This window comes from Cardiocondyla obscurior, linkage group LG07 (genome assembly GCF_019399895.1).
Source record: "Cardiocondyla obscurior isolate alpha-2009 linkage group LG07, Cobs3.1, whole genome shotgun sequence".
Classification (NCBI taxonomy): domain Eukaryota; kingdom Metazoa; phylum Arthropoda; class Insecta; order Hymenoptera; family Formicidae; genus Cardiocondyla; species Cardiocondyla obscurior.
Genome location: NC_091870.1, coordinates 5,474,496 through 5,486,953, shown reverse-complemented (window position 1 = coordinate 5,486,953; position 12,458 = coordinate 5,474,496). Strand labels below are relative to the sequence as shown.

At 43.2% G+C, this 12,458-nt stretch overlaps 1 protein-coding gene across 1 annotated transcript; it reads right to left on the bottom strand.

The window, feature by feature from the left end:
* Nucleotides 1–10,340: 10,340 nt before the first annotated feature.
* LOC139104338 (SCAN domain-containing protein 3-like) lies at nucleotides 10,341–11,696 on the bottom strand. The gene has a single exon (XM_070659764.1). The coding sequence runs from the start codon at nucleotides 11,694–11,696 to the stop codon at nucleotides 10,341–10,343; it is 1,356 nt and encodes a 451-aa protein (XP_070515865.1).
* Nucleotides 11,697–12,458: the final 762 nt, after the last annotated feature.

Below are 12,458 nucleotides of genomic sequence, written 5' to 3'. Positions count from 1 at the left end.
CCTCCCCCCTCCATACCCTTTTGCACATTTCCCATAATTTCTCTTTTACTTCCCCCCCTCCCCATTTCCATATTTCATTTTCTAAACCATCACTTTCTGCTGCTTTTCCTTTTTTCAACTTTCTTATTACATTTTCAAATTCTTCTCTATTTATATCTTCCTCATTGTCTTCTATTCTCTCTCCTCCTATTTCTTCTCTTACTCTCCATTCCACTCCTCCTAACATTTCCTTAAAATATCCATCCCATTCTTCAATCTTTATTTTTTCCTCCACTTCCTTCCTTTTTTTTCTTCCCTTGTTTACTACTTTCCATACTTCTCCCTCTGTTCTAATCTTTTCTATTTCTTTCTCCCATCTCACCTTTTCTTGCAATTTTTTCTCCTCACATAGCTTTTTATATTCTCTTTTCTTCTTTTTGTAATTCTCCTCACTCCTTTCCCCCTTTCTCCATTTTAACATTTCTTCTTTTACTTCACCTTTTTTCCTTTTACAATCCTCATTCCACCATCTTTCTTTTGGTTTTTCCCCCTCCTCTTTTTCATTTTTTAACTACTTTCTTTGTTTTCTCCAGCTCCTTACTAAAACTTCTCCAATTTTCCTCCGTATTGTTTTCTTTCTCTCTTTGTTCTTTATATTTTTCCTTGAACATTTTCCTCTCCTTCTCACTCCAAGCCAGTCTCGTGCTTTTTTTTATACCATATTTACATCTTCTCCCTCCCTTTTTATCGTCACTATTAAGGGTAAGTGGTCTGAGTCCACTTCCTCCCCCACCTTCACTTCTACTATTTCTCCTTTTGATTCCACATTACTGATTACATAATCTATCACTGTTTTTCCTCTTCCCCCTACATATGTCCATTCACCCTCTTCATCTCCTCTTGTACAACCATTAACTATTCCCCATCCTGCTTCTTTCACAGCTTTACAAAATTTTTTTCCTTTTTCTGTAATTTTTTTATCCTTTGTTTTCCTTTTTCTCTCCTTCTTGTCTTCTTCTTCTTTTTCCTCATCCCATAGCCCGCCCTCTTCTCCCGTCCTCACATTAAAGTCTCCCCCTATCAGATATCTCGTTCCTTCCTCTTTTTCATCCATCCAATTTCTCATGTTCTCTGTTATGTCTTCTAAATCCTCATTTACATATACCCCTGCTATTTTCCACCATACTTTTCCACTTTTTATCTTTATTCCTATCATTCCTTTCCTATCTTCAAATTCTAATTCTTCTTCTCCTTCCAATTCCTCCCTCCATCCCATCACCATTCCCCCCATTGCCCTCCCCTTCTTATTTTTCTTTTCCGCCCCTTTATTTATCCATTTATAGCCCTTTGGCAGTTTACTTCTTAACCCCTTCCATTTTTTTTCTTCCAACCAAGTTTCACACATATATATCACCTCCCATTTCTCCATGTTCTTCCAAAAATCTTCATCCTTGTTTTCTATTCCTGCCACGTTCCAAAAAACTATTCTCACGTTTCTGTCTTTTACCTCCGCCTTTTCCTTTCCTCTCTCCTTTTTCTCCTTTTCTTTTTCTTTTTGCCTTTTATCTTTCCTTTTTCCGTTTTTTTCTTCATCCTTTTCTTTTCCTCCTTCCTCATCTTTTCTCTCCACTTTTTCCAACTCATTTCCTTCTCTTCTTCCGCCTCTTTTCAAAAACTTGCATTTAATCTATCTGCTATCACCTTCTTCCTTTTATTTCCTTCTTTTTCAAACTCTTTCGCACCATCCCATTTTCTCAATTCTTCCTTCAAGTCATCCCATAACCACATTTCTTTATTTACCCATATCTTCTTGTATCCTAGTTTTACCTGTTTTCCTTCTCTTTTTAATTTATCCGCTTCTCTCTTTATGAGCCATTCCACTTTCCTTTCGTATTCTGTTAGATCGTCTCCTATCCATTCCGTCTTGTCCTTTAATTTTCCCTTGCATCTTAATATTTCCAATTTTTCTTTAAAATTTTCCATCTTTACCCACACCATACCATAATCTCCTTTATTTACTCCTCCTATCTTATTTACATCCTCTATCTTTGCTTTCACTCCTGTTGCTTCTATTATTTCTCCCACTTGTTCTTTCAGCGCCTTTTTTTCCTCACTTTTTATCTTTATACCTCTTATTATTAAATTGTTTTTCCTCCATTCTTTCTTTTCTTTTTCTTTTGCCATTTCCAACATTCTCGTTCTTTCTTCTAAACTCAAAACCTTTCCCTGTATCTCTTCTGGTATTTTCAGTTTACCTCCCTCATATTTTTTTTTCCTTATTTTTTTTTCCATCCCGTCTATTCTTTTCTCTAAATCTATCTTCTCTTTTTTCCATATTTTCTTCAATACTTCTATTTTTTTTCTTATTTGTACCTTTATTTCCCTTACTTCCTCCATCTGCGCTTGAATCCTTGCGAATCCACTTCTCATTTCCTTTATCACCTCTTCAAAACCTTCCTTGCTTATTCCCCTTTCACCACCCTCTCCTGTTGCTTTCACCGGTGATCTGTACACTTTTACACTTTTCCTAAATCCTTCCAAACCCTCTATTTCGCCTTTTTCTTCCTGCCTTTCCTTCTTTTTCTCCCCTTGCTTCCACGCTTCCAAAATTGGCAAGCTGTTGGCCCTTTCCCTTCTTAGCAGCTCTACCTTTGCAGGTCTTCCCATTTTCTTTTTTATTTTCTCTTCTCCTTTTTCCTCTTTTCTTTCCTCACTTCCACTCTCCACAATTTCTTTTTCCTGTTCACTCATTTTCCAGTCTTCCTTATCTCTTTTCCCTTTGTCTTTGATACCTCTAACTCTCTCTTTTACCCCCTTGCCTTTCTCCTTTCCTTTGTCTTACCCACGGTTTTTTCCCGTCACCGCCAACCTAACCTCAAAATGAACTCCTCTTTATACCTTCCCCGATTTTTCCCTTTATTTTTACCTTTGCTCTTTACCCTCACTTGCCCTCCTTAAAAACCCTTCCCTCTTTCCCTCAAACCAACCCTTTACCTCTGAAAACCTATTTTACTCCCACAAAACCTTTGTCTACATGCACTCGCTCAGACACACAACCGTTCGCTCTGCAATCGGAAACGAAAGTCTATTTTAAATATGAGTATAGATAAGAATTACATAGCTTTAATATTCACAGACAATTTGTACGCTAAACATTGTATTAAAAAAAAGTACTTTAACATTGTATTTCGCATACGAAAATGATGACAATGATGCTGTTGCATCTTCATCTAATAATAATGAAATAGTCACAGCTGTAATATCCACAGACCATTCGTACGCTAAACGTTAAACCAAAAAGAAAAGTAGATTAGTATTCTACTCCACGTATGACAATAATGAAGATGATACTATTGCATTTTCATGTTATATTATTTTATACCATATAAAGTGAGAAAAAATTAATAGCATATGTTTTAAAATATGTAGAAAATGCTAATTCAATTATTGTCATGAGTAGACACCATGTCTGTAAGAGACACTATATTTTTTGGGTTTTAAAGGGGTAGTAAAAGCATAATACACGACTTTGGTTGTTTTTGAGAAGACATTACTATTGTTATATAAAAAAGTTATGCATTTTATGTTTGTTGTTAATAATGATATGAATAACAATAATGCAATGCGTTGCGTTCACATTAATAATGCTAACAGTGTCTACTTGTTTAGGACAAATATAGAAAGTAGATAGACAGAACGAAACGGTTAGAACGCGAAAATAAAAAGCCAAACAAAGAAAATGTATTAAAATGCGATGTTAATATGTGCGCGAGTCGGTACGCGAAGCGTGAGCACGCTCGGCACGCGTGTATGCGGATTCCGCCCTGAATAGAGCGTCACGCGGTACGAGGATGGATTGAACACTGTCTCTGAATCTTTCTTAAAATTGTAACGTCTTTATTTCTGTTTTACAAAACTATATACACGCAACGGAAATCTTGTCCCACTCTTGGAGGCTGCAAAAGACGTTCCGTCGGAAATCTTGAGAGGCGTCCGGGCGGGAGGCCTCCGCGAACGGAGATCTTGCACGCGTCGGCGTACGCGATGCAGCCGGGTGATCGCGGTCGCGATCTTCGCTGCCGAGGATGGAGAAAAAGCAATAAATTGCCCTTGCTATATGATCGTGGTTTTGACGACGACTTGAGCGAGTCTCGCGAGTAAATTCAAGCTCCGGAGACAAAACGTTTAGAGCTAAGTCACGACGAGACTTTCGCGCGCTGAGAGCTCCTCAAGTGCGTGAGCGACTGACTTCTCCTCGGGCTAGATCAGCTAGGACGCTTATGAGTCCCCTTCGCGATCGAGCGACGATCTTCACGCGTTGAATGCATGATCCGTTTATGCTCGATCGCGAAGGGAACACCTGACGTTTTCGTGTCGGGCGACCGAAACAATTTCGGTCGCTCGAACGAACCCTCAAGCGGGCGTGCGCGTACATAATATAACAACACAGTTCGGGTGAACGACCGCTGTAACCGACGCGAGTTCGAACTTAGACCAGGGAAATAGCGAGGAGATGTGCGGAACACATATAAATAGACCCGCGATCATCAAAAAAGTTAGCGTTAGTCTTAAAGTCAGAAAAAACGGGCGATATTTAAAGAGAAAAAATTTAATCGTATTTGACAATTGCGCGGACGTTTCGGTTTAACTCCGGTCACTCTGTAAACTGGTTCGCACCACAGTCTTGAAGAAAGACGAGAAAGTAAAGGCGATATAATTTAACAAAATTGTTAAAATCATTTCATCATCCTACACGAGACGCTCCTATAAAACACGGGGGGAACCCGTGGCTCGCCACAACACTACTCGAACATAACTTTTATCGTCGTAAAGTTTTTTCTACTCAATTCCTATCTTCATCTCCACGTGGTGATGCCTGGTAATCTTATCGATTTGAATAACCAATGTTAATCAAATGATAAGAGCTAACGAGGAAGGGAGACAAATTTTAGAGCTTAAAAAAAACTAAATTTTATTTAAACATACAGGGTGTCCCAGATCAGTGGACGGAGTTGAAAATAGTAGATAAAACTAATCGAATTAAGACGAAAAATTCTTTACCATTTTAAAACATTCTGGATAATTTCCGAGAAAAAAATTAAATTTATGTACTCGTAAAAGCGGCAAAGAAGTGTGGGCTGAGTGAACGCGCAATAGAAAGCAGCGAGTATATCTTAAAGGAAATGGACGGAATCAGCGCATAGCGAGCGAGAGAAGAAGACAACGCGCGAGCGAGACGATGTGACGACACGCGAGCGAAATGAAGTGACAACGCGCGTTGTCGCCTCGTCTCGCTCGCCGCGCGCTGATTTCGTCCATCACTTTTAAGATATACACGCCGCTGTCTATCGCGTGCTCACTCAGCCCACGCTTCTTTGCCGCTCTTACGAGTACAAAAATTTAATTTTTTTCTCGGAAATTATTCAGAATTTTTTAAAATGGTAAAGGATTTTTCATCTTAATTCGATTAATTCTATCTACTATTTTCAACTCCGTCCACTGATCACTCTGTATATTACTAACAAGGAGAGGTCGCGCTCAACGGAACATTGATTTTATTCAAATTCGCAGAGTTTGAAAATTGGTGTTCCTACATTAATATTGTAAAGCCATTCGATGCGCTTCTCTAAAATAAAAAAAGAAAATCGAGTTTAAACATTTGCGATGTATTGAAGTACCGAGAAGTTAGACTTATTTTCGAAGCAGCGTGGTAGTCCAGCGCGGACAGCTCTGGTCTAGTAAGCGCAGGATCACTAGTTCGAGTCAGGCCTATGTAAATTTTTCATTTTTTAAATGTTTTACATGTTTATACAAAAATTAACAATTATATACTTTATTTAATTATTAGACTATTTTATAAAAAGGAGAAATAAAAAAATTTGAACGCTGTTTTTAATTGTCGTTGTTAGGATGTGTTTATTGGATTGATTGCTGCCGGTGTTAATTATATATTTTGATCTTATTAGTATTAGGTCGACGCTTGTTCATTTTTATCTTATTTTCTCGCGGTAGACTGTAACGGTAGCGGCTGCAGTGTCGCGTAGTTTGCCGGATTGAGGCTCGCCGGAGCCAAGAGTTGTTAGAACGACGATAGTTCGGGCTTCTAGTTGTGGTCTAGGCCGACGGCAGCGCCCGTTGGTGAGACCGAGGTTGCTCGGACTGGCCAAAGAGGCAGCGGTCGGGAGCGCCCGACCGCAACAGTGCCGGCGACTGGCTGTCGCGCGGCGGATCCGCTTGCCGGACGGGAGCGCCCGTCCGGGGGATCGTGTGGGCACGAAGTGGAAATGGCAGCCGTCGAGAGCGCCCGACGGCGGCAATGCCGGTGACAGAGAGTCGTGCGGCGGGCTCTAGGCTTGGACGGGAGCGCCCGTCCAAGAGAGCCAAAGGTTGTCCGGGATGACCCGGAGAGCGGCGGGAGCGCCCGACCGCGGCGATGCTGGCGACTGACTGTCGCGCAGCGGATCCGGTGCCGGACGGGAGCGCCTGTCCGGGGGATCGGGTGGCACGAAGTGCCCTGTACTCGGCGGCAGTTGGGAGCGCCCGACAGCGGCGATGCTGGCGTCGTCGGCGGCGTGCCGTACGGCAGATCCTGTCGGACGGGAGCGCCCGTCCAGGGGATCTCGGTGGCCCGGACTAGCCGGGGGCGCCGGCGGTATCCGGTCGCCTCGGTGGTGGGGCTTCGGGAGCGCCCGAGGTCTCCAGGAACCTGAAGAATATACTCTGTCTTGGGAGCGCCCAAGACAGCGGAAGACTCTCACCGGGAGCGCCCGGGGACGACTCGGGAGCGCCCGAGTCGGAGAGTACTAGAGAGGGCTTTGGGAGCGCCCGAAGCCTTTAGGATTTCTGGAAGGAGCGATCGATTCGGTGATCAGGACCAGACAAGGTATCTGCTCTGCCGCGAGCTCGGCTTATATAGCCGCCGAGATGAGAGTGGGGGAGCTCCCACTCTTACCTCGGCGGCGCGCGCCATCGTCGAGCCGGTGGTCGCCCGTCGAACCTCTGTGGCGCGTCCGGTGCTGTCTGGGCTGGTGTTTGCCCACTAGTGGCGAGGCTTATGCCTTTGCCACATCACCCCCTCCCCCCTCTTTAAGGGTCGTCTATCCGTCGGCACGTTCGTAATGTGCCGTCCCCGTCGAACCTTAGCAGCCACTTGCCGCTGCTTGTTCGCGCCCGGAATTTTCGGTTCTTCCAGACTGCCGAAATCGGGACGGTGATGACTTCCCCGGTCGGCAGCTTGACCCTGGTGTACGGGTTGTCTAATCCGGGTGGGTCGACCATTACGAGACCCGCGCATTCCTTCCTGACGGGGCTTGGCTGCTGCATTGGCGGTGGTCGCGCTGGACGGATCTGTGGCGGTGGTCCTCGTGGCCAAAGCTGTGGCGGTGATTCCGGTGTCCGGAACTGTGGTCGTGGTCCTGCCGGCCGGAGCTGAGGCGGTGGTCCCGGTGGCCGGGGCCATGGTTGCGGTTCCGGTGGCCGGAACTGAGGTGGTGGCCTCCTCGGGCCCACGGCTGGCCGGGGAAAAGGCGGTGGTGGCCCACATTGTGATGGCCCAGGTTGCGGCGCATCCGGTCTTGACCGTGCTGGCTGTCCGCATCGTGGTGGCGTGCTCGTAGCGCGGGCGACCCATGTTGCTACGGCCGTTGTCATCGCGGTGTGTGTTCGCCGTCTTACAACTGGCTCTACCACAAGTCGTCTCTTCGGCCTGGTGCTGGGTGGTGGTTCTGCCAACCACTGCGTATGGCGTTCCTGTGCCCTGTCGCCTCTTTGTAGGGACGATCCCACTCGTGGGATGTCCTTTCTCTGGTCCGGTGGTTCGGGTGGCTTCGTCGGCTCTCTCGGCTCTTCGTCGCTAAGGTCGCTCAGGCTGTCGCCAAAGATCTCGAGGATGTCCTGATCCACCATGCTCGGCTGAAGCTGGACTATTGAAGCACTGGTTCCGGCTGCCTGACTTATATATCCTGTCTCGGTGTCACATGGTACCTGGTCACGTGGTTGTTCGTCTGGTGGGGGTCCGGCCTTAAGGTCGTGCACATGAATGTGCTGTCACGTTATTTTCTCTCCTCCTCAAGGAAGAGAGTCGCGAGCAAAAATAGACGGCCGTGCACGGACGGAAAATTCGTGCGCCGTCGTGTCACGAGGGATAGGGAGAGAGGAGGGGTCGCGGTTCCTCGCCCGTTTTCCGGCGCGGGACGGCGCAATCCGATGCCGAACTAGTTTTGTGCGCCAGGCACGGGCCCAGTCGTGCCGATTCAATTCACAAGGGCTATTTCCTCTTAATAATTTTCGATAAACTCCAACGGCCGTCACGCGCGGGGACTAGCTCATCCGAACGGAGAGTGGCGGGGTATCACAGACGGAATTTCTCGGACCGACGGAAACGACAGCACAAAATGATAAGTACGCGAACAGGGCGAATACAATTTTCAGTCCGTTTATTAATACTCAACGGAACGAGACAATTATGACGAGTAACAAGAAAAATAACAAAATTATCGTAATCATGAGCGGGCTCGATTTTCGCGCGATCACCTAGATCGTGGCTTTGGTTTGAACCAGTGATGGGAATTTTAGCTCCGAGCAACATCGATGTTGCTGGAGTGGGGGATCACGCACACACGCCGGCGTCCTGTCGGTGAGCGCGCTTTGCTCGGCTTTCAGAAAAGGACAGATATATATATGTTCCGTCTTCGTCGCACCGAGGCAGCTACGATTCGTAGCCTACGAATCGTAGCCTTTGAGTTACGGTGACTAAGACGAGTGCTCGGCTCGTGCGAGCCGCGTGAATCGCGGGCACCAAGATGCATGTTTTTTTACAGGCTGTATGTTAGAATATGATGTGATCTTCCGCACTACCCAGGAGGTGCCACTTACAGGTGCGTTAGGTTTTTTAACGTGGACCTTCGCCAGTAGCCATATCATACCACATTTCTGAATTGTCCAACACGCAAAGTGTCCGACAAACTTAATATTAAATTGTTAATAAATAAACTGTCCAACACGCAAAGTGTCCGACAAATTTAATTTTAAATTAATAATAAATAAACTGTCCAACACGCAAAGTGTCCGACAAACTTAATATTGAATTAATAATAAATTTAGGTATTTTAGTTCGCTGATAGGATAGAACACTGGTTAGAGATAAACCCTTTCTTTTTAGTTATGTACAAATATATTTACAAGATTATATACATTCTGTTTGAGTTCGTTTAAATCGCACCCACTGGTGCTTTTACAAAATAACGCTTTAGAACGTTTATAACCGCCTTTCGCGGTACGAGATGTGTGGGGCGGTGAGCGTCACCTTTATCGGGCCCCACTTTTCATCGCCAGGTAGAATTGGCGGTTCCGCTTCCGAGGATGAAGTGGTAGCCCAGGGATCACACTGGACTCCACTATCCGTGACCACAGGAGCGTGTTGTATGGCCCGCTCTGTGGTGCTGGGTCCACACTGAACTCCTCGCTCTATCCGCACCGGTGGTGTTGGTGGGATAGGCGAGAGTAATGGCTCGACTTGATTCCACCGGGGACTAGTGTATCTCCAGACACGTATGTCGCCCGGTGCCAGGTAAATTCGCGGAGGCCTCGTTAGTCGTGGAGGCGTAAAGTTGGCGAGCTGTGGCTTCCACTCCAATAATTGGAAGTTAGTATGACGTGGAGGCTTCTTAAGTCCTGGAGGCCTCAGGATTCCCGCCAGCGGCTGCTGCGGCGGAAAGACTTCGATAGATACGATTTTCGGTGTTCTGGCCTCTTCGACTGGTGGCGACGGAGGACTATCCGGCACTATCTCCGGCGTCAGCGTGGCCCGCTTCTTTCGTCGGCTTCTTCTAGTCCGCTTCTGTGGAGTCCCCGTCTCCGGACTCTGGCTCTTCGTTAACGGTGGTAAAGGCATACGGCTATGCTCTGCTTCGTGGCAACGACTACTGCCTCGTCTTCGTTCGATGTGCGTCGGCAGAGCACTACTTCTCGTACTGTGAAGTGTGCGTCTATACGAGCACTATCGATCGTATTCAAAAAGCGATCTCCTTATCGGATAAGGCGATATCGCAAGCTCCATCGGTGCCGCTTATATAGCGGTCCTTATCGCATCTGACTATCGCGAAAACTCTTATCTTTCGCGACGCCTGGCGGCCGCGGCTGTTATCAGCCGGGCCCGGAGCTTTTTCTCCCACCAAGCTTCCGGGCCTTCCGGCATACGTTCCTGCATGCCGGGCTGCCTATGTCGTGGTGCGCCGAGTGCCAATTTACCGAATTGTCATCTCGGCCGCCACAATAAATAAACTGTCCAACACGCAAAGTGTCCGACAAACTTAATATTGAATTGATAATTATTAAACTTCTTTTTTTCATAAATAAATTATTTATAGCATTGTAGACGAGGAAGGACCAGCCATGTCACAATCATCTGCAGTATATAATGTTAGATGACTTTCTTGTTTTTTATGACATGTAGAATATAATTTGTCTGTTGACATTAAAGATAAATGCTCTTCATTGATGTTAATATTTAGAGCGGTTTTCTTTCTCGCTTTTAATGCTGACTTAAACACGCATAAAGCATTTACGTTTGCAGGTGCAAGTTTGTTTCGTTTTTTAGTTTTTATATCTGGTAAAAAGGAAAAGATTTTTTCGGAATCGGCATTTGAATTTGGCAATGATCTAACAGCATTCAAGACAGACTTTAAATTAGGATATCGATGACTTTTTAAAATTTTTTTCCACAATTCATCAAACTCTAATATTGCTAACAAATCTTTATCTGATTCTGAAAAATCTTTGTATAATGCAAACCACTCTTTCTTCAAATCTTTTTCATCAAAGCCTCCAAAGGTGCTCACGATATAAGAGACATCACGAAATGAACTTTCTCTATTACTATCGCGTAAAGCCGTATTAAATTCAAAAACTTTTAATTTTGATAAAAAGGCATCACGTATTGGTAGCCTTTTGCAAATGTCTTGTGCAGCTGTTACGTAAAATTGCAAACAATCTCGTCGAATGTTTGCAACAACGTCTGTATGTCCTTCCGTAATTAAATTTTTTAGATATATTTGACATTCTTCTCCTAAATATATTTCATTTATTGAAATTTGATTTTCTGTTTTATCAAACTCTGGCATATCAATTTCTTTTAAACTGCTTAATAGCTCAGGTTTTAAGAAATTTCTACAAATGCCACATAAAAATTCTAAAGATTTTCTGTTTAATACTTGGATTCTTGTTTCTAGGCTTTGGAAAAAGAGATTGAAAGAATTAAAATGATATAAAATATGTTTTAAAAATAATAGGTAAGCTTTTGTATCAGGTTTTTGCATTATAGAAAGTATATATTCTCCAGATTTTGTTTTTTCATTTACTACTATTTCAGTTAAAAACAGAAATAGAGTATTCCAGTACTCAAGAAGTCGTTCAATACTTGAATACCGAGAAAGCCATCGTGTATCTGACAACTTTAAAATTTTGCGGTTTGTTTCCTGAAAACTTATAGCAAATTCTTCAAAAATAGCCGAACGTTTCGGACTACTGTTGATAAAAGTTGCTACTTTTTTAACAAATTCTTCGCAATGTTCTAGAATTTTACTACATGCATTATGTGCAATTAAAGCTGCGGAATGGCACGGGCATGAAAATGTTAATAATTTATGACAAAACTTTTGAAGTTTTGTTTTAAAAGATGAATATTTGCCCACCATAACATGTGCATTGTCGCATGACATAGCAATTATATTTTGAAATGGAATTTGCAATTTTCACATTTCATTTAAAAATGTATCAAATAATTTTTCCGCGCTGCTATTTTTGCGTCAATATTTATTAATTTTACTAATTGTGAACGACTATCTAACGTTTCAGGATCAACATACCGCACAAGAAACGTCATCCATTTCTGATTCGAAATGTCTGATGTTTCATCTACAAAAATTGAAAATTTATTATTTTGTAATATGTCAACTACACGATTTGTTTCTATCGGACATAAAACGTTGGAAATAATTCCTTAACATTTTTTTCGATTCATTGTCATGCCTTTTATTATTTTAGAATCCTTTCCTATTTCTTTAAACAATGTTAGAATATCTTGTGCCGTTTCGAATGAAATATTTTTTTCAGCAATAAATGCAGCATATCGAATTTCTGCTGCCTTCTTTTCATCATCAATCGGCACAAGTGATTCCACGTTCATATTTTTGTCACACATATCATTTATATCTTTTTTTTTCTATTTTCATTGTTAATAATATGTACTTCGGATTCTGCATGACGATAAATATTCGATAATTTAGCCACCATATATATTTCACAAAATGTACAAAAACATAATTTTTTATTATGTGATACTTCGCGCAACCATGGTTTAAATATTTCAATATCTAACCATTGTTGTCGGAATGTTTGCCGTGCCCCGTAACTAATATTTTTCTCGTTTGCGTCATTATTTGTTTCAAAATCGGTTTCATTAATTTTCTCATTATGACACG

Bases quoted from the DNA above. Each gene is read 5' to 3' on its own strand.
- LOC139104338 (XM_070659764.1), bottom strand. From the start codon at position 11,696: ATGTCATGCGACAATGCACATGTTATGGTGGGCAAATATTCATCTTTT.